Here is a 26200-nt window from a genome sequence, read left to right as displayed (position 1 = left end):
AGCACTTCCCGACACTTGAAAGACTTTTCCGAAGAAAAAACACGTCAAAATAAATTTGGACGCGCGAGGTCGACTTTCCGGGGCTCGACACGGCGAAAACACGACCGTACCGAGTGCGGACAAAAGAAGACTGGCCGGCTCGAGCCGGTTTCGGGCGGGAAGACGGCCGCGCATGCGCGGTGCGCGCGCGAGGACTAGCAAAGGACTTTGCTAGAGAAGTTTCCGATTGGAGGGGCTGCCGTGGACGTCAACCCATCAGTGAGAACAAGCAGCCTGCTTGTCCTCGGAGAAATAAAAATACACACCTATTTATGCAATATCACAATTCCTCATGTATAGCCACAAAACAACCCTTTAGTGTGGATAGTGTTCACAATGAGCTCCTTTTATTATCAACCAGATAAAAGAGTTCAGTTTTGGCACAGTGTAAGTCATCACAATAACAAAATATAAGAAAACCAATGTACTGCATTAGGGACTTACAGCCCATTTAGCTATCTATATAAATAATTCTCACCTCCAACGTTCTGACGCTAACTGTGTGGCAGGGAAACACTGAAGCCCTGTAGTGTTCCAGGCAAGATTGCCAGATGGGAAAAAATTTCCCTGCCCCAAATCAGCCCTAAACCAGCCCAACGTCAAACCCCGCCTCCCACGTCACCAGCCCCGCCTCCCACGTCACCAGCCCCACCCCATGACATCATCCCTGATGTCGTTAACCCCGCCCCTGATGTCGACCACGCCCCTCAAAAGCTTCTATTGGACCACATCGGACCATTAGAAGCCCCGGAAAAAAGCACACAGCGGCCACAGGAGAAGAGCCCAAACCCGCACCCCGCAGCCGCCGAAATTTTGCCGCAGCTGCTCAAAGAAAACCCGCCCAGTGTTGCGAGAAGACCGCAACCCTGGCAACAATGGATCCAGGCTGTCAGCACCACTCACTCTCACTCATAGACCCACCCTCAGCCACACCCCATCCACACATAATTCACAACCCCAACATTCTAAATTTGTAGTTGCAAGATCCCATGAGTGTCTGCCCTGCCCTCGTGTCAGAACATGACGACGTTGCAGGCGGGGCTATGACACTCAGCGAATCAGCAGTTCCACCTCCCTCCGATGCTCCCCCCCCCCCGACGTACAGACAGCGACCTACGCAGGGCCTCCACCCCTTCCCCCCGACGCACAGCGACAAACAGCGACCAACGCAGGGGGAGGAGTGCCGTCCGAAAAGCTGATCCGCCGGAACCCCGAAGCTCCCGCCCTCCAAAAAACGAGGCACCTGCACCCTCCCGACGCTGCTGTCCTGCGCCCTCCCGACCCTGCCGTCCGAACAGCTCATGACAATGCTACGATCCTGAAGCTGCCACCCTCCAAAAAACAATGAACTTCCTGGAGTAAAAGGTGGGTTTGTAGCAGGCAGAGGGAAGAGTAACGAGGCTCGACGATCCACACACAGGAAGGGCCGGAGGAGAAGGTGGGTGTGTAGCACGCAGGGGAAGGAATAACGACGATCGCAGATCAAGAGGCACGGAAGGCTGGAGGAGCAGGAGGTAAAACCTGTCACTGCTAGCAGGCATGGGGAGGAGTTCAGAATAACGCCAATCAAGTGGCAGGCCGGGGTGCAGGAGGAGTACGAGGTGGGGAGAGAGGCGGGGGGGGGGGGGGGGGGGGCCCTTGCCAGGCAGGCACGCAGGAAAACATGACAGTGTTAGCAGCCAGGGGGAGGAGTACCGAGTAACGCCGATCAAGTGCCAGGGAGGGCTGCAGGAGAACTACGAGGTGGGGAGAGAGGCAGAGGGATGGAAGCCCCTTGGCACACCCACTCTCTCTCTCACAAACACACTCGCACACACTAACTCTCTCTGTCTGTCACAAATACACACTTGCATCTGGCAGGCAGGGAAAAGGGAGGGAAGGGGGCCACCTTGGGGGAGGGAGGCACCCTGGCACACAGTCTCATTCACACACACATACACTCTCTCTGTCACAAAAACACACACTTGCTACCACCTGTTTCATTACACACACACAAACACTGACACACTCTTTCTCTCTCTCTCACACATACACTCCATCTCTCGCACATACTCTTTCTGAAACATACACTCTAAGGAAAACCTTGCTAGCACCCGTTTCATTTCTCACTGAAACGGGCTTTTTTTTTACTAGTGTTTAAATAAATGAGAGATCTGCATGAAACAAAATATTTATTTTTGACTTATAAAACCTCTTTTCTCTGAAACCTGCTCAAAACAGAATAATCAATTTGTGTATCTAAAATGTTAGTTTCTACAAAAGAGATGAAGTGAAGATGTGATTCCATGTGCCCCAATGAGAGTGCATCCCAATTTTACTTCCATTTAATTATAATATATTCCATCCAGGTTTCTAAAGGCAGATTACAACAGTTAAGAGGAACCCATCAGGAAACAGGATATCCTCACTGAAATTTGGCCATCTATTACTGTATTCTATAGAACAGTGTAGAAAAATGAGCACAAAATACAGAGTTTATTACTGCTGTTTCTACCAGCTATAATTATTTTTTATGCTGTTTTAGTGATTTTCAATTTTTTTTTATTTCATGATATATATCTACATAAAGGAAGCTTTCAAATAAGCTTTCAAATAAAAAAAACACTGTCAAATAAAAAAAAAATCCTTTATCCTCCACCTTTTAAGGCAGTGCTTATCCAACTGGAACAGCTTTAGACTTTTTACAGACAGACCACACATAAGCAGTCCGTTAATTCTAATAAGCATTTACTACTGTTTTAAATAGTGTTTGCTATTGTTTTGGGTGACTCAATGTGGCAGCAAGCTCTGTGTCCCACCCTCGCGGAAACAGGAAACATCAGAGGAAGGCGGGACACTGCACGGGAACGAAGGGAAGGCTGGAGGAGGTGAGCCTGGTCCTTTCACTAATGCCGCCACCGGCACAGCGACTTCAGGTAAAAAACAAAGATTTAAACATGTGGGGCAGCAGGAACAGAAAGCAGGGCTGTCGGGAGCTAAGGGCGGGCAGGTAGGTAGGGCTGGGGTAGGTACTGGAACTCAACGGGGGCAAAGGAGAAATGCTGGACATGGATGGAGAAGAGGGGAGAGAGTTGAAATGCTGGACATGGATGGAGGGGAGGGGAGAGAGTTGAAATGCTGGACATGGATGGAGGGGAGGGGAGAGAGTTGAAATGCTGGACATGGATGGAGAGGAGAAAGAGAGGAGAAACGCTGGACATGGATGGAGGGAAGGGGAGAGAGGAGAAATGCTGGACATGGATGGAGGGGAAAAAGAGTTGAAATGCTGGACATGGATAGAGGGGAGGGAAGAGAGAGGAAGTGAGATAAACATGGATGGATGGGAGGAGAGAGGAGAAATGCTTGACATGGATGGAGGGGGAGAGGAAAAATGCTGGACGTAGATGGAAAGAGGAAGGAGATGCATACTGACGAGATGAGGGAAAGGGAAAAGAGGAGAAAAACTGCACATGGATGAATAAAATACGCAAAAGCTGGATCCACTCTATACCTCCTCCAGTCAAGTCCGCAGAGGACCCAGCTTTTACCTATGGATGTAGGGCAAGACATGAAGAAGAAAGGAGGAAAGCAAAGAAATAAATGGAAAGGAAGCCCTGAAAACGGAGTTAAGGGAACAGATAGAGAGCAGCAGAATCAGAGATTGGGACCAGCATGATCAGAAAAACAAAGTCGCCAGACAACAAAGGTAGAAAAAATCATTTTATTTTTATTTTAGTGTTTGGAAGATATCCAATTTGAGAATTTATATCTGCTGTCTTATTTTGCACTGGGTATACTAAAGCTGTAACAGCTTATAGAAATTATTTATAATGAAAACAATTACAAGTTATTTTTTTTCTTCTATACTGGTATAGTATTTTCAATGATACTTCTTATATGTGCCATGGCTGGTATAAGGGGTGTGGTCACCATATGGGGCAGAGCCATAGATGGTGACCCCGCCCATGAGTACCGGTACCTTTTTTCCTACAAAAAAAGCACTGAGTGGGCCAGAGAGGTTGGTGGAACAGCAGAATCTGCAGCAGTTCCTCCACCAGTTAACAGAAGAACTGCTAGTTAAAATTCTAGTAACAAGTCAATCATACAAATGCCTCCTCTTGAAACAGCAATCAGCAGGTAGTATCCCAATCACTCCCAGAGATAGCAGTGCCCCACGTATGTCCACAAGTACTAAAGGCCTACTAATTTAACTGAATCCTGATGAGGACAATAAAACCTTCCTGGAGATGAATGTGTGCCTGAAGTCAATGCCTAACTTAGAAGTGAATGGCTATTTGCTAAGAACATGACTGGCTTACAGAGTTGGGGTGCTGATTTAGTTGACCTTCTCCAGCTTGTCAAGATATACCACTTAATGGATTTGGGTCTGTTTGAAATCTGGTCCCACATCCAAAAGACCCCGAGTTAGTAGGGAAAGAGGTAAGGGATCCCAACCTACTTACTAGGAAGCCTCAGGGAAGATTCCCCATGTCAAATTATCAAAGAGAGTTTGAGCACCAACACTACTCAGTGAAGATGTAAAACCTCAGGAGGTGGCAGTGGCCAGACAACCTCCACTATCATTTCTAGACCTCTGGTGGGATCAATGACAAGGACTCCTTGCTGTGCACTTACACTTTCAGCTGGTGAAAGAGGTAATATTTTCTTCATTTTCTATTTGAGTTGAGCGATGTGGTAGCCGTGTTAGTCCACTTTTAAATGTAATCAATAGAAATAAAAGAAAACAAAGAAAATAAGACGATACCTTTTTTATTGGACTAATGTAATACACTTTTGATTAACTTTCAAAGGTAACCCTTCTTCATCACATCGGAAAGAAGGATCTGATGAAAAAGGGTTACCTTCGAAAGCTAATCAAAAAATGTATTACGTTAGTCCAATAAAAAAGGTATCATCTTATTTTCTTTTCTATGTTTTATTTTCTTTTATTTCTATTGATTACCTATTTTGAGTTGAAAGATGATGTGCTTTATCAGTTAACATGAAGACTCCAGACAGACCTGAGTATACATCAAAAAAGCCGCATTATAACTGACCTGTTCTACCTTATTTACAAGGATTGTGGCAGGGCACGGGAAAATTAGGGTCTTACCTTGGTAATTTTCTTTCCTTTGGTCATAGCAGATGAATCCATTACGAGTGGGTTGTGTCCATCAACCAGCAGGGGGAGATAGAGAGCACTGAAAAACCATAGTGCCCCTTGGCCAGCTAGCTCCATCTGCCTCTTCAGTATTTGAAGCTTCCAATGCAGTGTTACACTGCAAAGCATAACATGAACTTTCGTCACAGCGGATGAACGCCACAAAACTGGAGCTATAATTCAAAGGAGGGAATGAACTCACTCATCCTCCTGTAACTGAACAGAAATCCTGAAGACTGTTTTCCAACTTCTCCCAATGAGGGAACATATCTACAGGAAAAACTGAACATAAAAGTAACATAAATCACATAATGAACCACTGAGGGAGGGCTCATGGATTCATCTGCTATGACTAAAGGAAAGAAAATTACCAAGGTAAGAACCTAATTTTCCCTTCCTTGTTATCAAGCAGATGAATCCATTACGAGTGGGATGTATCAAAGCAATCCCTAGATAGGGTGGGAACAAGCCACACCATGTGCCAGCACTTGCACTCCAAAATGCGCGTCTCTCCTGGCAGCCACATCCAGCCTGTAATGTCGGGCAAACGAGAGCTTAGAAGCCCAAGTAGCTGCACTACATATCTCTTGAAGAGAGAGTGCTCCAGTTTCAGCCCAAGAAGAGGAAATCGCTCTTGTGGAATGTGCCTTTCAGGCTTCAGGCGGAGGCCGGCCAGATAGCAGATTTGCTGAAAAGATAGCTTCATTGAGACAACGGGCTATAGTGGCCTTAGACGCTGGAGACCCTCTGTGCGGACCTGACAAAAAAACAAAAAGAAGGTCAGAGGTCCTGAAGGCATTTGACATGCGCAGATATTGCAACAGAGCCCTTCGCACATCCAGAAAGTGCAACTGCCCCTAGGCTTCTGGAAACTCCTCTTTAGAAAAGGAGGGCAGGAAAATAGGCTGGTTTAGGTGAAACACTGAAACCACCTTAGGCATGAAGGAAGGCACCGTACGTACAGCGCTGCGTAAGTCTAGTAGCGCTATAGAAATGTTTAATAGTAGTAATAGTAGTAGTACCATTTATTCCGGACTCTGAGAATTGCAGAAATGGGTCTCGACAGGACAGCGCCTGGAGCTCAGATACCCGTCTCGCCGATGTCACGGCCACCAAAAAGACCATCTTTAAGGTCACATCCTTCTCCGAAGCTCGCCTAAGCGGCTCGAAGGGCAAACACTGAAGGGCCTTTAAAACTAACCCCAGGTTCCAGGCCGGACACGGAGCCCGCAAGAGAGGACGAAGCCGAAGCACCCCTCTAAGAAACCGTGTCACATCCGGGCAAGCAGCCAGAGAGAGGCCAGCGACCTTCCCTCAAAAACACGCTAAGGCTGCCACTTGAACACGCAGGGAATTATAGGCCAAGCCTTTTTGTAAACCATCCTGCAAAAAGTCAAGTATCGGCGAGACAGAAGCCCGCATGGGTGTAATCGCTTTAGAAGCACACCAAGCCTCAAACTGGCGCCAAATCCTGGCATAAGCCACGGAAGTGGAACGCTTGCGGGCCTGTAGGAGAGTGGAAATGACTTTACTGGAATATCCCTTGTCTCTCAATTGCGCCCTCTCAATAGCCATGCCATAAGACCAAAGCAGCAGGCGTCCTCCATGGTCACCGGGCCCTGTGACAACAGGTTCGGTACCAGAGGTAACGGCAGGAAATCCTCTACCAGCATCCGCCGGAGGTCCGCATACCACGGCCTCCTGGGCCAATCCGGGGCAATGAGAACCACCTCTCCTTGATGGAGCCCAATCCGCAGGAGTACTCACCCTAACAAGGGCCACGGAGGGAACACATACAGTAGGCCCTGAGGCCAGGGTTGAGCCAAGGCATCCAACCCTGCCGAGCGAGGATCTCTCCGTCTGCAGTAGAAGTACGGGACTTTGGCATTTGTGCTTGACGCCATAAGATCCATTACGGGCTTTCCCCATTTGCCACATATCTGCAGGAATACTTTGTCTGCAAGTTCCCACTCTGCTGGGTCTATCTGATTCCTGCTCAGATAATCGGCTTGCACGTTGCTCTGACCTGCAATATGAGCTGCTGACAGAAACTGCAGATGAAGCTCGGCCCAGTGGCAAATCTGCGCGGCCTGTGCTGCTAGTGCTATGCACTGAGTGCCTCCTTGGTGATTTATGTAGGCCACTGCTGTCGTGATGTCTGACAGAACTCTGACAGCCAATCCTTCCAGGGTCAATTGAAAGGCCAGAAGCACCTGGAAAATCGCTTTCAACTCCAAGCGATTGATGGACCACTCCGACTCCTTGGGTGTCCAAAGACCCTGGGCATGCCTTCCTCGGCAATGTGCACCCCAGCCCTTCAGGCTGGCATCTGTTACCACCAGGCACCAATCGAGGAGCGCTAGCGGCATTCCTCGCCGTAGCATGCTGTCTGAGAGCCACCACTCCATACTGAGCCAGGCCGCAGGGAGCCACGTGAGTCTGCATTGATAATCCTGAGATATTGGAGACCATCGTTGAAGCAGGGAACACTGCAGAGGTCTCAGGTGCGCTCTCGCCCATGGCACCACTTCCAAAGTGGCCATCATCGACCCCAACAGCTGGACAATGTCCCAAGCTCGCGGGCGAGGCATCCTCAGGAGCAGACTGACCTGGTTCTGAAGCTTGCACCGCCTTTGCTCGGGTAGAAAGACCATCCCCGAGGCTGCGTCGAACCAGACCCCCAAATATTCTAGAGATTGAGAGGAGGTCAGGTGACTTTTGGCTATATTGACGACCCAGTCCAGAGATTGCAGTACTGAGACCACTCTGGCTGTAACCTGATGACTCTCTTCTGCAGAGTCTGCTCTGATGAACCAGTTGTCTAGGTATGGGTGAACCCGGATACCCTCTCGCCTGAGAAAAGCAGCTACTACCACCATTACCTTGGAAAAGGTTCGGGGAGCTGTGGCGAGGCCAAAAGGCAAGGCCCGAAACTGGAAATGTTTTCCCATCACCGCAAAACGCAGAAACCTCTGGTGCAGGGGCCAAATTGGTATGTGCAAGTAAGCTTCTTTCAGGTCCAGAGACGTGAGAAACTCTCCTGGCTATACCACTGCTATTATGGAGCGCCGGGTTTCCATGTGAAAATGCTGCACGTTCAGAAACTTGTTGACCTATTTTAAGTCTAGGATAGGCCGAAAAGACCCTCCTTTTCGCGGCACCACAAAGTAAATGGAGTAACGGCCAGAGCCGCATTCGGCGGGAGGCATGGGGGAACCGCCCCAATGTGAATAAAGCCTTGCAAGGTCTCCTCTACCGCCACCTGTTTGGCAGCAGAACTGCATCGGGACTCCACAAACACGTCTCTTATTGGGGCATTGAATTCTATTCTGTAGCCTTCTCTGATCAGGTCCAAGACCCATTGATCTGCAGTAATCTTGGCCCACTCCTCAAGAAAGAGGGAAAGTCGTCCTCCTAGCACAGGAATCGAGGAGGGGGCCGGCGCACCATCATTGAGAGGGTCGCCCCTGAACCGGCAGCTGCGTAACGTTTGTCCGAGCGAAAGGAGTTTCTCTGCTGAAAGCGGGCACGCGAAGTGAACCCAGCAGCACGCCCCGGGCGGTACCTTCTAGCTTCACGGAAGCGAGGTCTGTAAGAGGAGAGACTTTTACAATTTTCTCCAACTCCTCACCAAACAGGAGAAGGCCTTAAAAGGGCAACTTCACCAACCTTTGCTTAGAGGCCATGTCAGCTGCCCAATGCCTTAGCCACAGAAGACGGCGAGCCGCCACCACTAAAGCCATCTGTTTAGCCGAAGCTCTGACCAGATCATAAAGGGCGTCAGCCAAAAATGAAGAGGCCGACTCCATCCGCAGTGCCACCTCCATAAGGGGCTCCGCTCCATCTCCGGGATGTTCCACTGCCTGTTGTAACCAAGCGAGGCAGGCTCGGGCAGCGTAGCAGCTGCATGCAGATGCCTGTAAGGGTAGGCCTGAAATTTCAAAGGACCGTTTCATAGCTGCCTCCAGGCGACGGTCCTGCATGTCCTTCAGGGCAACTCCTCCTTCCACTGGGAGGGTAGTTTTCTTTGTCACAGCCATGACTAGGGCATCCACTTTAGGCACTGCTAAGTGCACCAAATGCTTCTCACTTAGAGGGTATAATTGCCCCATAGCCCTGGCGACTTTCAAAGGCCCCTTGGGGTCAAGCCCATTGAGCCGTGATAAGCTCTTGGATGGAGTCATGCAAAGGAAAGGCTCGAGCAGGCTTTTTAGTACTTGCCATCCTCGGATTACCGGAGGAGGTCTCAGTACTCCCAGGGTCTTATATAGAGAGGACCTGCAAGGCATCAGTAATAAGCGCTGGCAGCTCATCGTGGTGGAAAATCCTCACTGCAGAAGGATCATCTGGATTCGGTGGCAATCCTGCACCATCTTCTGGCTCTCCAGACCACGAAGGCCTGCCAGACCCCTCAGAGTCGTCACATCCCGACTACAGGGGGGGGGGGGGGACCACTCTCTGAAGGGGAATCCACCCTTCTGCGCTTGTCTTGTGGCCATCTGTCAGGGGAAAACGCGCCTGACGGTAATCCAAGGCCAGACTCCACTGGAGGGGATACAGAAAGCAGGGCCGCAGAGGACCCCTGCGGAAGAGCTCTTTTTAACATGTATGCATTATGCAGCAATAAAACAAATTCAGGGGAAAATGGCTCACCCTGGCCTCCCAGTTCCAGTCCGGGGGAAACAGCTCTTTTAATAGACTCTATACGAGGCACCCCTCCAGGCTCAAACCCCTCCGCCTCAGCGGGGGTCACGCCATGCTGTTCCAAAATGGCGCCCGCTGCCAGCTCCACGGAGCGGGAAGGAACATCGCTCGCCATGCTCGGGCCGGCTCTACCATCTGAAAAGTACGCCTTACAGAGCCCCACTGCAGATTTGCGTTTGCCACAAACGGAACAGTGCCTTACTTTCTCAGCAGCCATCGCCGAAAGCGGCGGAAATTCAAAATGGCGGATTCACGCCAAAATCGTCCCGAACGCGGGCCCTCCTCGGAGAAGCTACAAAATGCTCTTACCTCACCAGACCGAGTCTCCGAGCTCCAGTCACTCTGCACAATTAGAAGAAAACCTCTTTAACGCTGTGAGGAAAGTTTGAGGCAACAGCGAAAGAGGCAAATTTCCAACTCCGGAGGATCAGTAGCGGGGGAAAGGGCGAACCTATGTGCCTGCATCCACAGCGTGGGCAAAGACAGGGACAGGGCTTGCCTATTTGTCTACTTCCACATCGGGGGTCGGTTAAGGCAGGGAAAGGGCTAACCTATTTGCCTTTAAAGTGGGCAACATCAGCCACAACACCCCTGCTACAACTGGCAAAAGCACAGGAGCCACCCCAGGCAGATTTTCTGAAGGAGCCTGAACAAGCTGCAACCACCCTGCTGGGGAGATAGAGAATACTGAAAAGGCAGATGGAGCTAGCTGGCCAAGAGGCACTATGGTTTTTCATTGCTCTCTATCTCCCCCTGCTGGTTGATGGACACAACCCACTCGTAATGGATTCATCTGCTTGATGACAAGGAACTAACTTTACCTGATTTGTTTGGGTAGGTGTTTATAGTGCTGGCATGAATTTTCAGAATACTGGCAGGTAACCAACTTTGAATTGCTGATTGCCTCTTGTGTTATGGTAATGGGGGGGGGGGGGGGGGGGGGGGGAGGGAGTCTTGTCAGACCATCAGGTATCAAAAAGAGTATAAGAGGCACTCAAGGAGAATAAAGCTACAGAGATTAAATGAATTCTTTGCTTTGCTTTTATTGAGGAAAAAGCAAGTTACCAAGGCCAGAAATTGTATTTAATGGTGACCAAGACTAGTGCTTTTTATCAAATTTATAAATGATCTGAAATTAGGAACAATTCCTCAGGTGATCAAAGTCACTGATGATACAATTATTCAAAGTTGTCAAATCACCTGTGGACTGAGAAACTGCAGCTCCCCCTGGAATGCCAAGTGCTTGACCAGAGGGCTATGCTAAGGGAGAGGGATCTAATGGGCCATGCAGCAGAAGGCAGCCCTGTGGGACTCAAACCTGGCCCCTCCCAGGATCCCAGGCCACAATCCAAACCATCATGCTGTGCTTCCAGTAGGCAAAAATCATTACTGTAATTTCTACCAGAATGCAAATGTAAACAATCATTGTAATTTTCAACCAGAATATAAATTAAGCCACTTTGATCCGAAACTTGGTTTTGGATAACAGTGGGATTCAAGAATGTATGTATGTATGTATGTATGTATGTATGTATACTTAATTAATTAGGTGATGGCAAATGACTTAGGGCCTGTCACAGCCAGCAATAAAGGTGGAATTAAAGTTGCCCACCACAGCTCGACACAGGCAAAAGGTCTATGCAAGCTGCTACCTAAATCCCCAGGGAAAGAGGAACACAGGATTGGAGTCTCCCTTTCCACTCCCTTCTCCCAGATCACGGCGGAACAAGGGAGATTATCTTCTAATGTAGCTACAGTTACCTAGACATGAGAATACAAAGCAGGTCACAGAAACAGCATAGCGGCTCACAGTAAGGTGTAGAAAGCTCACCTACATCACCATTGCACTCTGTAACCATCTGTCCCCTGGAGGTTCACAATCTACCCATTATCCTATACTGATGCTGCCAACAGAATATCTAGTCTGAGGGAAAGCTGGGGTTGATGGGGCTGCATGGTTTGTGACATTAACTATGGTGTAAACCTAGTATGCTCGTCTCCCAGTCCAGCTCCATGCTGGAGTATGGAATCAAATTCTCATCACAGGTGTCCCTTGCCAAAGATCCTAGGTACACATTTGCACTGCTGGCCCCAGGTAGGAGCCACATCTACAGATGTCTGTCACAATTCCCCTACTATAAGCATCTCCCTGTCTGTTCCTGACCGCTTGAAGCAGCAGACCAGCCCTATAACCCCCCTTCACACTACAGCCCCACACCCTTTTGTCAGACTGCTTAGAGATCCTCAAAGTAAAGGTGTCTTGTCTCCCACTAGCCATCTAGCTGGTACCAACCAGCAGCTATGCATAGGCAGTGGCTAGACTATACTTTACTCTCTGTTCTGCATGCTTCCTTGCTCACAACTGACAAGGCTGAGGGCTTTGGAAGATGTGAGAACAGCTGCTTCATATCTACATATGGACAGCAATGGCTGCTATTAGAGGGGAGGGAAGGGAAACAAACTAGATACAACTGGGCGGGGGGGATATATGCATGAGGAGGGAAAGGAACTGTTATACACGTCTGTTCTCTCACAATAGCAACGGGTCAGGTAGTAAGCAGCAGGTGTCCTTGGCCATAGAAAACTAGAATGTTTACTTTGTGTTCGGCAGGCCGGAGAGCAGAGGAATAGCGTAGGCACCAGCCAGGGAGCCGTCTGCAGTGCAGGAAGAGCAGGAACAGTTACTGGAGGAACACACACCTCCCCTGTGGATTTTGAAGATGGCCCTGTAGAGGGTGAGGGGCCCCACCACATGGCCTACTGAAAATGCGAGGCAGGACAAGAATAACATTAAAAGAAGCTGGTGAGTTAACTTTATAGAGAATTACAATACATAAATAAAATAAAATTACCCCTCAACTCTGGGAATGGGAGGGCACACGGGTGAAGTCAAATGGGGATTACCAAAGAAATGGAAATGTGGACAACTGGCACTAAACAATAGAAATACCAAACGCAATTCTGGGTAACCAACAAAAATCGTTTTCAAATTTCAAAATTAGTAAACTATAACAAAAACCCTTATTAAAGCTTTAAAGTATTAGAAATATTCTCATTTACTCATGTTGTATAAATAATTGCGTTTTGTAAAAAGCTCAATAAAATTATATAAATATTTATTTGTTGTGCTCAGTTTTTTTGGTGTATTGCTGTGGACTAAAAGTCCAAGCTTTGCAGGGACACCACATTTACATCATAGCACATCCTACCTCCATCCTGATCACAATATTTAATTAATAGACAATATCCAAAAACTGATATTAAAAAACCTATGAACAGTGATTTTTTTTTAATCTTGTCTTGCACGGAGTGATTTTTGAAAAAAGTATTGCAGTGGACAAGAACTTTGCAGGAAGAAGATCTTTGGTTCTGCACAATCTCTACCTAAGCTAAGTAGCGGTTATACAATATTCCTTTTTTTTTTTGAACATCAGTTTTTTAATATCAGTTTTTGGATATTGTCTATTAATTAAATATTGTGATCAGGATGGAGGTAGTATGTGCTATGATGTAAAATGTGGTGTCCCTGCAAAGCTTGGACTTTTAGTCCACAGCAATACACCAAAAAAACTGAGCACAACAAATAAATATTTATATAATTTTATTGAGCTTTTTACAAAAAGCAATTATTTATACAACATGAGTAAATGAGAATATTTCTAATACTTTAAAGCTTTAATAAGGGTTTCTGTTATAGTTTACTAAACAATAGAAGCCAGCTGAAAACAGACGTGAAGCACAAGGCTGAAGAGAAGTTACAAGATGTAGACCCCATGAACCTTAGACCTGTGGTTCCCAAGGCAATCCCCCCCCCCCCCCCCATTGGTCAGGTAGGTAGCCACAAATGGGTGCCTCCACAACATTCACAGCTGCTATATCCCACCAATCCCACGGCATCAGTTTGTAAACACTCAGCAACTCTCCTCTATTTCTCACAAATGACCACTTCCACCGCTCCACTTTTCAACTCAGCAAAATCACAAAATGGGTCTAAAGACACGTTTAACCTTATCGTAGACGCTTTTAAAGCAAGTCTAGTTCCAGGCATTTTTCCTTCCGCCCAAGAAGTCGTATCCATTATCGGCAATAAGCCATCATGTACCACCACCCATATCACTCCCACAAAATGTCCCCTCTGGGAACATCTTTTCAGCAGTTATGGTCTTGTGTGGTTTTTTTGTGATGCTTTGATTATAAGCTTTACACATTTTTCTGAGAGTGTTTCTGTTTCGAAAAGGAACCCCATAGTGGATTATAAAAGGTACAGAGAAAGGTGACCAAAACAAAAGGGGACTGATGACTCTTCTATGACGAAAGGCTGAAAAGGTTATGGCTCTCTAGGTAGAAGAAAAGACTGCTTTTATAGAGCTCTATCATATCTCCTCTCAGCAGAGTTGAACTAGTAAGCATAAAATGAATTGCTTACTCTTTCAAATGTACAAAGGCAAGAGACATGAAATTACTAAGTAGGACATTTAAAACAATAGGAAAAGTAGGAGAATATTTTTTCACTGAATGCATAATAAAGTTCTGGAATTTCTTGCCAAAGGATGTGGTAAAAGCAGTAAGTATAACTAGGTTTAAAAAAGTGTTTGCATGAGTTCCTGGAAGAAAAGTATATAAATCTATTTAAGTGGACTTTGGGGTAAGCAGCATGGAATTTTGCTAGTTTTTGTGACCTAGATTGTGCTGCTAGCAAAATAGAGGGTAAGCAATGACTAGGCTCAGAAGAACACCCACCTCCTTACACTTCCTGCTGCACCACACATACACACTTTTAGCTTCCATCCCCATTTAAATGGTTAGTGTGGTGGGATGCAGACCTGGGGAACTGGGTTTGAATCCCGCTGCTGCCCGATGGTCAGCAGTGGGTTGAGATCCTGGGGAACCAGGTTCAATTCCCTCTGCAGATCATGTGACCCTAGGCAAGTCACTTAGCCCTCCATTGCCCCAGGTACAATATATGACTTAGATTGTGAGCCCATTAGAGATATTGCAACATACCTATAATATAAATTGTAAACTGCATAGTTGCCTCAGGGATCAATTGCGGTATATCAAGTGCTAAAAAAAAAAAAAAAAAAAAATTCCACTGCCAATCTGTCACCTCCTTGAGCTTGCAAGACACTGCCACTCACTCTTTGTAATACATTTCTACTGTTCTGCCGTGCAAATCTGCTGTTCTGCCATTCCATCACTTCTAGAGTAAGAAATGATTGACATAAAAAGCTTCAAGAAAGGTTTACAAAAAAGTGAGGCTCGGAAAGAAATTGGGGCAAACTGCTGTTTGCTATGATAACCTGAGGTGACGAACATTTGAGTCCAATTGAGCAAGCAGCATACAAAATTTGGGCACTTGCTATTTGCTTGATAGATATGTAGGGTCTCACTTTTTTAAAACTATGTCGTGCTTTAAATGCCAAAATACTGAATGCAATCACTAAGCCTTTCAAGTACAGTCATGTATTTAGAACACCACCTTATGGGAATGTCTGGCTCTACTGAATGAGTTTTTACACATTAAAAAATCTTTATCACTTTCAGCACTCTATTTAATAGAACTTTGACCATTCATTAAAATATTAGTCAAAACAACCATATATAATTGAGCAAAGGTAGCAATAAACAACGGAAAGCTCAATTTTCCTACCTTTTATTTCCGATGAGCATAATGACCATGTTGGAATTAGAATGTTGGCGGGCATCTTCTAGCCAGGTTGTCAAGTGGTTGAAAGTGTCCCTCCTAGGCATGAGCAAAAATGATACAAATATATCAAGTGCCAATAATGTATTTTATTTACATTATAGAGACAACAAAAAAAGATTATGGAGACAGATAAGGACTATAATGTCTATCTAGAACGTCACTGCTGGAGCAATGCCATAGACACAAGTTAATTTCTCTTTTTTTCCTGCTACTAAGGATCTTCTATTTTTATTCTAAATATTCGTGAATTCTACTATTGTTTTTGTTTTCATCATCTGCAATAGGAAGCTACTACATACATCTACCACCCTTCCCATAAAGAAATATTTTCTGATGGTGCTTGGGGGGGCATACTCTGCCCTCCTGCTCTTCAGCAATCTTTTCTCTGAAAAAATATTTGCTTCATGTGTATTATATAAGCCATTTAAATGTCCTCTTTTCTACAACAGATATATTTAGGTTCTTAAGTTTCATCTCATATTGCTGTGTGTGCAGACACTGCAACATTTTGGTACCCCCCTGAGTTTACTTTTATCATGCCTATAATCATTATAAAGTATGGCTTCCAGAAAAGGACATAATATGCTGGGTGAGGTCTCACCAATAAATGTTTTCTTATTTGTAGAAATCAAATTTGCTTACTTGTAACAGATATTCTTTGTAGGCCATTACTTCCTAAAATGCTATGTAATAGGATCCCAGATAGATGAATACAAAATAGCAGATTCCCACTCCCCTACCCTCATATCCACATCCTCTTCCCTCCATGTATGAAGGAAACAGTAGCACCAGTTAGAACAGGACCCTGTGTATCAGTGTGCACTGACAGACCCAAGCACAGGAAGTCCATGTGGGAGTTAGGGGCAGCACCTGTGAATGCTTGCCGACTCACAAAGCTCCATGCTGACTGCCATTATCAAGAGCAGAGGTCATAGTGGAGGTGCAGAATGAAGGTGTTTTTTTTTTTGGGGGGGGGTGGGGGGGAGCATGCCTTGTTTCTGTAACCACATTTACTGAAGATTTTACATCATTTGGGGTCCTGACCTACAGCTTGGGAAATACTGCTGTAGACGGTAGGAAAAATCAGACACATATGGATGACTTTATCTAACACAGGCTCTATCAGAGGTCAGAAAAAACGAGTAGGTTTTTATGAGAATGTAGAAACCTTCCAGTGCAGATGGCATCTCATAAGACTTGTCAGTCCATTTCAGAGTTCAGGGAAGCTGATAAAAATATGCATCTGATTTATCCTACCAATAAACAGGATAAATCAATCACACAAATGGGGAATCCCAAAGATGAGGGTTGTCCTGCTTTTATTTAGTTCTTGGCCTCCAAATATAATCCATATGGTTTAATACTGGGGAACAGACTACTAAAGTTTTGAAGAGCTGCTTGTCCATATGAACTGTTCCTCTGAGACATTTATTTTATTTTTTATTTTATTTGTTACATTTATATCCCACATTTTCCCACCTTTTTGCAGGCTCAATGTGGCTTACATATTACCGTTAATGGCGTTAGCCGATTCCGGTCTGAGCAAATACATGGTGATATTGTGGTAGAATGAGGTACATGTATGGTAGGTACAATTGGGGGGAACTTAGAGAGGGAAAGGGGGAAGAAGAGTCAGGTAATGTCCGTTATGGTCTTTGGTTACATTGCGTCACCAGTGTCCAGGTATTTTTATGTTAGACAGCAGTGAACAGTAAATGTTTAAATGAATGACTAAACCGCAGTTCTTCAACTGGAAGGAGAGGAGATGGAAAACCATTGAACTAACTGAATGTGCTTTTATAGTGTCAGTTACAGACTGTAACAATGTGATATGAACTTTAGTGGAATGTATCTTAACAACTTCAGTTTCTACTGCATTAGGATTAGGGCTATACATCGATCAACATTTTTAATCGCACAATTAATCGTATAAAGTGCCTCCTCACATTTCCTCCTGTACAGTGCAATATATAGACAGCAGATGTAAATTCTCAAAACTGACACATTTCAATTACTAAACTACAAATAAAATAATTTCTCTCACCTTTGTTATATTTTTCTAATTATCTTGCTCACTGCCTCTGGTTCTGCTTCCCTGTGCTCTGAACTCGTTTTCTGGGCCTCCTGTTTATTCACTATTTTCTCCTCCTTCACTTCCTGCCCTATATCCATCTTTCACATTTAACTTTCATTTTTCTTCCTCCTCTTCAAATCTATCTAGTTTCCATCTCTTCGCTTCCCTCCATGAACACCATCTCCTCTCGTTTCTCTCCCCCTTCTCTACCCAGGCATGATATCCTCCCATCTTCCTCCACTCCCTTCCCCTCCTCTTCACTCCATGGGCACCAGCTCCTCCATTTTCTCCTCTCTCCTCCATAGGTACCATCTCTTCCTTTCCCTCCATCCCATGGTCATTCTTTCCCTCCCCTCCATGCCATGGGCACCATCATCCCTTGTTTGTTTTTTTTATCCATCCCCTATATCAAGCAACTCTTCTTCTCAAGCTCCCTCCCCCTCCCCCCACAGTCTGCATTTTTCTCTCTCTCTTCCTCCTGACATATCCTTCACGCATTGCTCCCCACCCCATGGTCCACATTCTCTCCCTCTCACTCCCTACGTTGTTTCTACCTGCTCGTCTCGGTCCTCTGACCTTGCCTTTAACACTGAAAGCAGGCAGCTTCACTCATCTGTCCAAGTCTCTTTCTGTAGCATCCAGTCTTTTCTGACAGAACTTCCTGTTTCTGAGCAGGATGCTACAGAGAGACTTGGGCGGATGAGAGAAGAAGACTGCCTTCAGCATTAAAGGCAAGGTCAGAGGGCGTGTCAAGATGGCGGCATGCAGTTGAACGAGGTTTGAGCCTTCCTGAATCGACGCTCTGTAGAAGGGAAAATCTTCTTACCAATGCCGCATACTAAAAGAAAAGGAACGGTCCAGGGGAGGAAGCCTCGACAACCTGGACCTCCTCTCCACATCAGCCGTCTATAGAAAGGTTCACCTCGAGAATTTCTATCCAGAATGCCGAGACGAGTCCTGCTGTCCTCCAGGAAGGGGGAACTCCAGAGGACTTGGGCCTAGATGTCACGCTGTCGCCTCCGGCACTTCATCCACCGCCCCTCCCCCCAAGAAGGACGCCAAATCCAGAGAGGCCCTTCCGAAACCGAAGTGTTTGCCAAGGGAACCTCGTTCGAAGGCGCTGGAAAAGCGGAACCTGGAGGAAAGCAAAGGCCTGTCGGCCTGAGCATTGAATGGAAGCAATTGAAAGCAGCTCCGGGGACGGTGTCGTTGGAGAACGTATAGATAGTTCTCCAACAGTTGGCTGTAACCATTGAAAATTCCACGAAAGAACTTTCTACACTAGTGAATACAATGAACACTTTTTCTGATTCGTTGGCTACTATAAAAACGGAATTAACAACTCAAACAACAAAGCTTAATCAAGATGTAAAAAAATTGCAAGATTTATCTTCAGAAATGATAAAAGATAAAACCATAATTAAAAGAAGGATTGACCAAATTGAAAACTATAATCGGAGACTAAATTTGCGTATTCTAAACTTTCCGGGAGAAATAGGAATATCACCTCTAGATGCCTTCAAAAAATATTTGACTGAAATATTAAAATATTCTTTAGAATCTTTACCTCCAGTAAACAAAATTTATTATATACAAAATAAACCTCTCTCGGAAGGATTACCTTCACTTGGTAAACCAATAGGAAACGATGGAAAAACAACTTTAAACGTATCCAAACTGTTGGAAGCTACTATATCAGAACATTCAGAAAGAATGACTTTACTAGTTCAATTTGTTTTTCAACAGGATGTGGATGCCGTAAAAAGACTATATTTTCGCAGGATGAATGATTTATTTTATGGTAAAACAGTGCGTATTTTTCAAGATGTTACTAAGCAGACACAGGAGATTAGAAAAATGTTTCTGAGTATGAGAAAGGAAACCCAGGAAATGGGAGCCTCATTCTTTCTGAATTATCCTAGCAAATGTGTCTTGAAATATGAAGGCTTAAAATTTTTTTCAGCCAGAACAGTTAAGAGTGTTCCTTGATTTTAGAAAACATTAATTCCAAGCAATTACTAACCAACTGATGAAGAAGAAGAAAAATTTGAAGGATAGAAAATGCGTGTTAAGTCTATTCTTTACATACCTTTTCTTTGCTTGTTTAAATTTCCCCATTATCTTATATACATGCCCCCTCTTTGTGTTTATTTGTGATCTAAAGAAGGCATTTAAATTATGATTGTTGTTATATTTCCTATGGATGATGTAATCCTAAAGATTATTCTTGTCTGTTTTTCTGAAACAAAAATCTCTTGTAATGTAAAAATTGGAATTATAAATAAAGAATTAAAAAAAAGGCAAGGTCAGAGGACTGAAAGAAGCAGGTAGAACCAGAATATGGAGTGAAAACAAGGGCCACCTCTTCTGGGCCCCAACACTGCTGCCTACAGCCACTCCTGTCTTGTGCCGGTCCCAAGCTCTGCAGTTACTCCAGGATGCTGGTACATGGCCCTTCTTCCTCCACATTGCCAGCAGGCCGACCCAGCAGCCAGTCCCTGCAGGTCAGGTGAGTCACCATTTAAAAAAAAAAATGCTGGATGGTTGTGGGTATGGGAGAGAGACCTGCTGTTAGTGTGCATTACAATTTTTAACACACATTAAATATTTAATGTGTTGTGTTAAATATGCAGCCCTAATTAGGATCAAAGGACATAAAAAGCTGAGTAGACTGATGTGGCTGCATTCTTTTCACATAGTAAGCTAGTACCCTTACAATTTAGTGTGCTGGGCTTGCTCACCATTTGAGCATAAAGCTTTAGGTAAAGAGTGGGAGACACAATTGATTTGCTGGTGTGAAATTTAACTGCTTTTTGCAGTTTCATTTCACACCAGAAACTTAAGGTGTGATTGAAGGAAGAACCTGTAGTGGAAAAATTGCAAATATGATGAATAGTAAACAAGGGCTCCGATGCTCAGACGCAAACACAGGTGCTATAGGCCATTTGCGCCGGTGTAGTGCCTGCGTTTGCCAGTGCAAGATACTCAAAGGCCCCCACTGCCAGGGATAGCAAGCACGCCAATGGATAAAGCAGTGGGCATTCAAGTTAGATTATTGCGTATTCCTCCCATGTTCACAGAAAAGTTCAGTAAAGTAGGGTGACCTTACTGCAGGAAACCCTACACCAGCTTGGAGCTGGCGTAAGGGTTTCTGAAGAAGCAGGGAAACCAGTGTTGAGCTTCAGCAGCACGAGGGAGGGCTCGCTATTGGCAGTGGCTGTAGAAGTGGCTCCAGAGCAGGAATGTGGGGCTTCTCTTCCTATTGTCAACAGCAAGGCTCGGTTATTTCATCGAAAAGGGGGAGGGTAATGCAGCAGAGCCAAAAGGGAAGTTTCATAGCTCCCAGTTACTCCCCAGTTTCATTCTATAAGGGGAAACCTTGGAGGTTTTTTTTGTTTGTATTCATTTTTTTTTTCTTCTTGGTACTGTTTGGCAGTGCCCAAACGCAGAAGTCTGCACAGGCTCCCCCTGGGGCATGCGCATAAGAGTTGTGCTTGATGCACTACTCCTGAGTGTATGTGCCACATACAAGCGTCCCTGGGACTACCTGAAGTTCAACGCTAAAGGCGTTTTCATTTTTGCAAATAATTAGTGTTGAGCATTAGGGAGTAATTTTGCTGGGCTGTCCCGGCAGTAATTTTCCAGCTCTGTTCCATACAGCGCCAGAGATTTGATCATCCGGCCCTAGGTGCTTGGAGGTAGCTTATTCTTCCTTTCCAGGTTAGGTGGTTCAGTCCTGTTGAGGCGGTATGTTTATAAGTGTTTTAATGAACTGAGCTACAAAGTCGAGGTCTCATGAACTGGGGGGTTTCCTCACTGGGGATTTTGTGTACAATAACCACGTCTTGAACCTGGACAATAACAAATTATGAAAACCCTGCATCACTTCATGTATGCAGAGTAGGCTGCTACTGCACTAGGAGGCAACTTTATTGAGGAGGTGCTTTGTCCAGATACGTTTTAAAAGTTTACTAGATTTACTAGATTATTATATAATCTTCCAAAAGTCTCTAAGGTTGAAAAAGCAGCTGCAGCCCTGGAGCCACTTAATTCTCCAGATAGCCTAGACCTTTCTCAGTATTTGGAATCTTCTCAGGATATTATTGATAAAAGAGCTACTTTGGATAGTAGTATTACAATCAACTATGAATAAAATGGAAATCCTGAGAACTTATTTAAAAAAAAAAAAAAAAAAAAAAAAGAGAGAGAAGAAAACACAACACAGCTTCCCTTGTGGACAGGTTATTTATATGTTTCCAGATCTGGCAAGAGCTACACAACTGAAAAGAAAAGCTTTCTTGCAGTTGAAAACTAAGGTCTTGGCAATTGGAGCTACTTTCGTTCTCAAGTTTCCATGTAAATGTTTGGTTACATATCAGAATCATTATGTGTTTTTTGACCTGTCAATCAGAGGAATTTTTGAAGGATAGGTTAGTAGTACCAGAACAGTCAGAATGAGTATATTATTTGTTTTGTTCTGGGTTGAGAATGTATAATTAGGGTACTAGGTATAATATTTGCCTGCCAGATAGTGATTTTTCTTTGCTTGCTATTGTAATTTGCTTTTCTATGCTGTTCCCCTAACGTTATCCTAATGGTTTACTTTGTGGTATTTTCAAGTACTGTATTATAAATACAAGTTTATACATACAAATTAAAGAAAAAAAAAAGATCTGATTGACTACCTTTCAGGAAACCAGCAAGGTTGTTTACAATTAAAAAATAAAAAAGTTATAATCAGAGTAACTTCTCCTTAAAACCAAAGATAAAACAATAAACCAGACAAAAATAAACACTATCTCCTTCACAGTAATCCCACCTCACACCAATTAATACAAAGCTAATTAATATAAAAATAAAATGAACAAACATAAAAATAGGTTTGTCTGGCAGAGTACTGGAATCCCATCCAACAAGCCAATTAATTTCAAACCTAAAATTTCATAAAAAGGCAATCTTAAAATAAAATCAAGTTTAAAACACTCTAAAGATATATTCTCCTCTCAATTCTGAGCAGGAGTTTATTCCATAGAAGAGGGGCACGATTAGAAAAAGAAGAATCTTCTAGTACCCTCAAAATTAATTCTGTTTGGTGAAGGAAGACTAATTAAAAAAAACTGCAAAGGTCTAAACTGAGCACTCTGATTATGTAAAATGAAAAAAAACTATTGAATAAGAAAGGCTGACCTGCATACAAAGACTGACAAATTAGTAGAATTATTTTGAACTGAACTCTAAATCAATTGGTGGCCAGTATGCTTCATAAAATGGGGAAGTCACGTGATTTACCCCAGAAAGGAGCTTCACCATAATATTCTATAACATTTGAAGCTTTTAAAATAAAATTCACCCTACTGCTTACCAAAAGTGGATTATATTCAAGATTTTAAGTGCTGAATTCAACTTCTGAATTTGTTGCATAAATCAAATAAATTAAAATTAGATCTTGCTAAGTCAGAGGTTATGAGTCTTCAACATCTAGCAACCTTATCCAGACATGTACTAAGGGCACTAATATCTGGATCTAACAATTCACATCAAAAAGAATATGTATATTGTCAGCATATTAAAAAAACAAACAAACAAAAAACAACTGCACCAAAAGTATGACAAGGATGAAGGATCAATAAAAAAAAATTAACACAAGAAGGGAATAAAACAGACCTGTGAGGAACTCCACATCAGTGATCTATGAAAAAAAACAACAAAACAACTCAATTCCTAAGTGACTGAAGCAAGTCCTACAGGGTGCAAGCAAAAGGGTCCAGCCATTGTCTAACACAGGGGTAGGTAACTGCAGTCATCGAGAGCCCCAAGCAGGTCAGGGAAGAAGTGCATGCAAATCTATCCTGAAGACCTGACCTGCTGGGGCTCTCAAGGACCGAAATTGCTTACCCATGGTCTAACACAGCAGTATATGCATCTTTGAATGAGAGAGAGAGAGAGAGAGAGCACAAAGATCAGGCTTGAAAAGATGAGGTCAGAGAGCTTAGGACTAACCAGCCAGTCCTATAAATCCACAGTGGCCGCTGTCGACAGGAAGCAAGAGCTACCTATCGGGACATCATAAAATCATCTGATAATCTGCATCAGTATGGTCTTCTGAAGCAAAACCATGGAGGCTTTTTTTTATTGACTTGTGATGCATAGAGATCTACTACTGGGACTCCCCTGCACTGGAAGATACAGTGAATTAACTCCTGGTCCTAATATCATTTACGAGATTTCTGTAGTGACCTAACCTGCCTGCAACCATAGTCTACTCACCCATAAAGTATACTGCTGAAAAAGTATCTACCAAGAGGGGGACCTGTTTCAGTTTTAGTGCTTCTTTGCAGAGAATGTAAGATTCAGTTCTTTCTTATTTATTTTATATAAAACACAACCATGTGATTGTCTAAGATTCGCTTTCTTAATGTTGGTGATCTGGGTGTGACGTGATGGGCTCCTTATCCTATGCTAAGGGCATTTTAATACTCGATACAATGAAAGTCCTCAAAGATCAAGCTTTCCATACATCTTCCACTGTTGCAGGGTGTGAAGAGCCTAGTTTGCTCCTTGGGAGTGTTCAGGTGGTGTGTAGAGGGATAACCTAGTCCTAAGAACTCTGGCCTGATCCACATCTGAGAAACTTGAAGATCTGAGATGGGTACTTCAAGGAACTGCTACAGCTAGTACAGTTTTTACAGGAAAGGTGTAATGTGGTCACAATACTTGCAACCCTCTAACAGTTGTCGTGTAGCACTCTGAATTAACTGGAGCTGCTGCAAACGCTGGGGTCAAACCAACGTATACAGGGCTTTATAGTAGTCTAGTACAGTGGTTATCAATCCAGTCCTTGGACACACAATCAAGCAAGCTAGGTTTTCAAGATGCATATTTATTGTGGGTATCTTGAAAACCTAACTGGCTACATGTGTCTTGAGGACTAGCTTTCTCTGAAATTAGTCAAGTCTATTATGATTTCTGGTTTGGAGTTACTAGTTTTCCAGAAAAATGATGTATCTTCACTTGGTCCCTTTAGGATTAATTTTAATATAGTCTTCCTGGAAAATGGGATGAAGGTGGTGAATTTTGCTTCCATGCCCTCCACCTCATCCAGATGGTTTGCAGCTGTTTTGATGACTCTGCCTGTGCCACCCTGCTATATGTCTTGGTGGCATCTCATCTGGACATGATGTAATTTATGAAGGCCTATCGAATTACCCCAATGAAAAGGCTATAATCTGTCCAGAACACCTCTATCCGGCTACTAGCTAATGCGGGACATTATGACTGTAATCTAGCTCCCTCCTATTTGAACTCCTTTCGATTCCATTTTTGAACAATACGTCATACCCCAAATTTAAAACTTAGCCTGGCCCTCAAGAAACGCTGAACATCAAGGCAAGGAGATCAAAGAATTACCCTCAATGGGACCCCAAAAAACTTCAGGAAGGCAACGCTAAACTTTTCTCCAGACCCTCCTGAAGAAAATCCAACAGCTGTGCCACTGAGGCTTGAAGAGGCAATAGTTCACGGTCATGGTATCAGGCCTCTAAAATCCTCCACACTTGCATATAAGCCATAGAGTTATAATTACGATGGGGTCCACAGTGTGGTGGTTTAAGAAATCTGTCTGAAGGTTGTCTGACCCCATGACAAGTACTGCGGACAGATCCAGAACATGAGGCTACACCCAGAAGATCAGAGCCACTGCCTCCTGCACAATTCTGGTGCCCTCTGATGGCTCACATACACCACCCACTGTGGTGTTGTCGGAGAGCACACTGACAATCTTGCCAATCACCAGAGCCTGAAAGGCTTGGAGAGCCAGAAAAATGTCTCTCGTCTTCAGTCAACTGATGGACCACTGACTCTCCTCTGCCGTCCAGAGGCCTTGTGCAACTTGTCCAAAGCAGGGGGCCCCATCCCAAGAGACTAGCATTCATAGTAACTACCATCCATTCCAGCAGCGCAAGACTCATGCCGTGAGTCAAGTTGCTGGAGTCCAGCTGAGACTGTGCTTCACCATCCCCTGAGCAGCAGTCACACGACCAGGTCCTCCTACGATGACCATCTCGCTAACAATGCTTGCTGCAGGAGATGCGTGTGGGACTGAGCCCACTGGACCACCTCTAGCGAGGCTGCCAAAGATCCCAGCACTTGAAGGAAGATACGGGCCGGAGGCGCCTGGAAGGAGAAGAAAAAGAAAGCAAGAAAGAAAAAGAAAGAAAGAGTATATCTGTGCTCCGCTAGGTTGTACAGCCACCCATGCACAAAGAGCAATACGTATAGTGGCAATAGACCAATGCAACAGTTAGAAAATATAAATTTGTGCATGTACAAAACTGATACAGAATTTTTTTTTAAACCAAAGAAAATATTACTGTTCTTCAAAAGAGAGATGACTTAAGAAAAAAAAACATCAAAGAAAATACAGTTAAATACAAACAGCTAAGGGTGCGAGATGGGCCAGTCCGGAGGAACTAAAGGAAAGCAAATTAGCAGCAGGTAGGATCTAATTTCTCCTTCCTTATCATCCCTCTGGACCGAC

The 26200-nt window shown here is 44.4% G+C and overlaps 1 protein-coding gene across 1 annotated transcript in view; it reads right to left on the bottom strand.

Annotated features, from left to right (window-relative positions):
* RAB2A (RAB2A, member RAS oncogene family) overlaps nucleotides 1-26200 on the bottom strand; it is a 213882-nt gene that overhangs the window by 84208 nt on the left and 103474 nt on the right. The window contains exon 5 of the mRNA XM_030214829.1: nucleotides 15534-15626. Within this exon, the coding sequence (XP_030070689.1) occupies nucleotides 15534-15626 (93 nt within the window). The remainder of the gene's footprint in view (nucleotides 1-15533; nucleotides 15627-26200) is intronic.

This window comes from Microcaecilia unicolor, chromosome 1 (assembly GCF_901765095.1).
Source record: "Microcaecilia unicolor chromosome 1, aMicUni1.1, whole genome shotgun sequence".
In the NCBI taxonomy this organism is placed as follows: Eukaryota; Metazoa; Chordata; class Amphibia; order Gymnophiona; family Siphonopidae; genus Microcaecilia; species Microcaecilia unicolor.
This window is presented reverse-complemented; position numbering and strand designations above follow the sequence as displayed.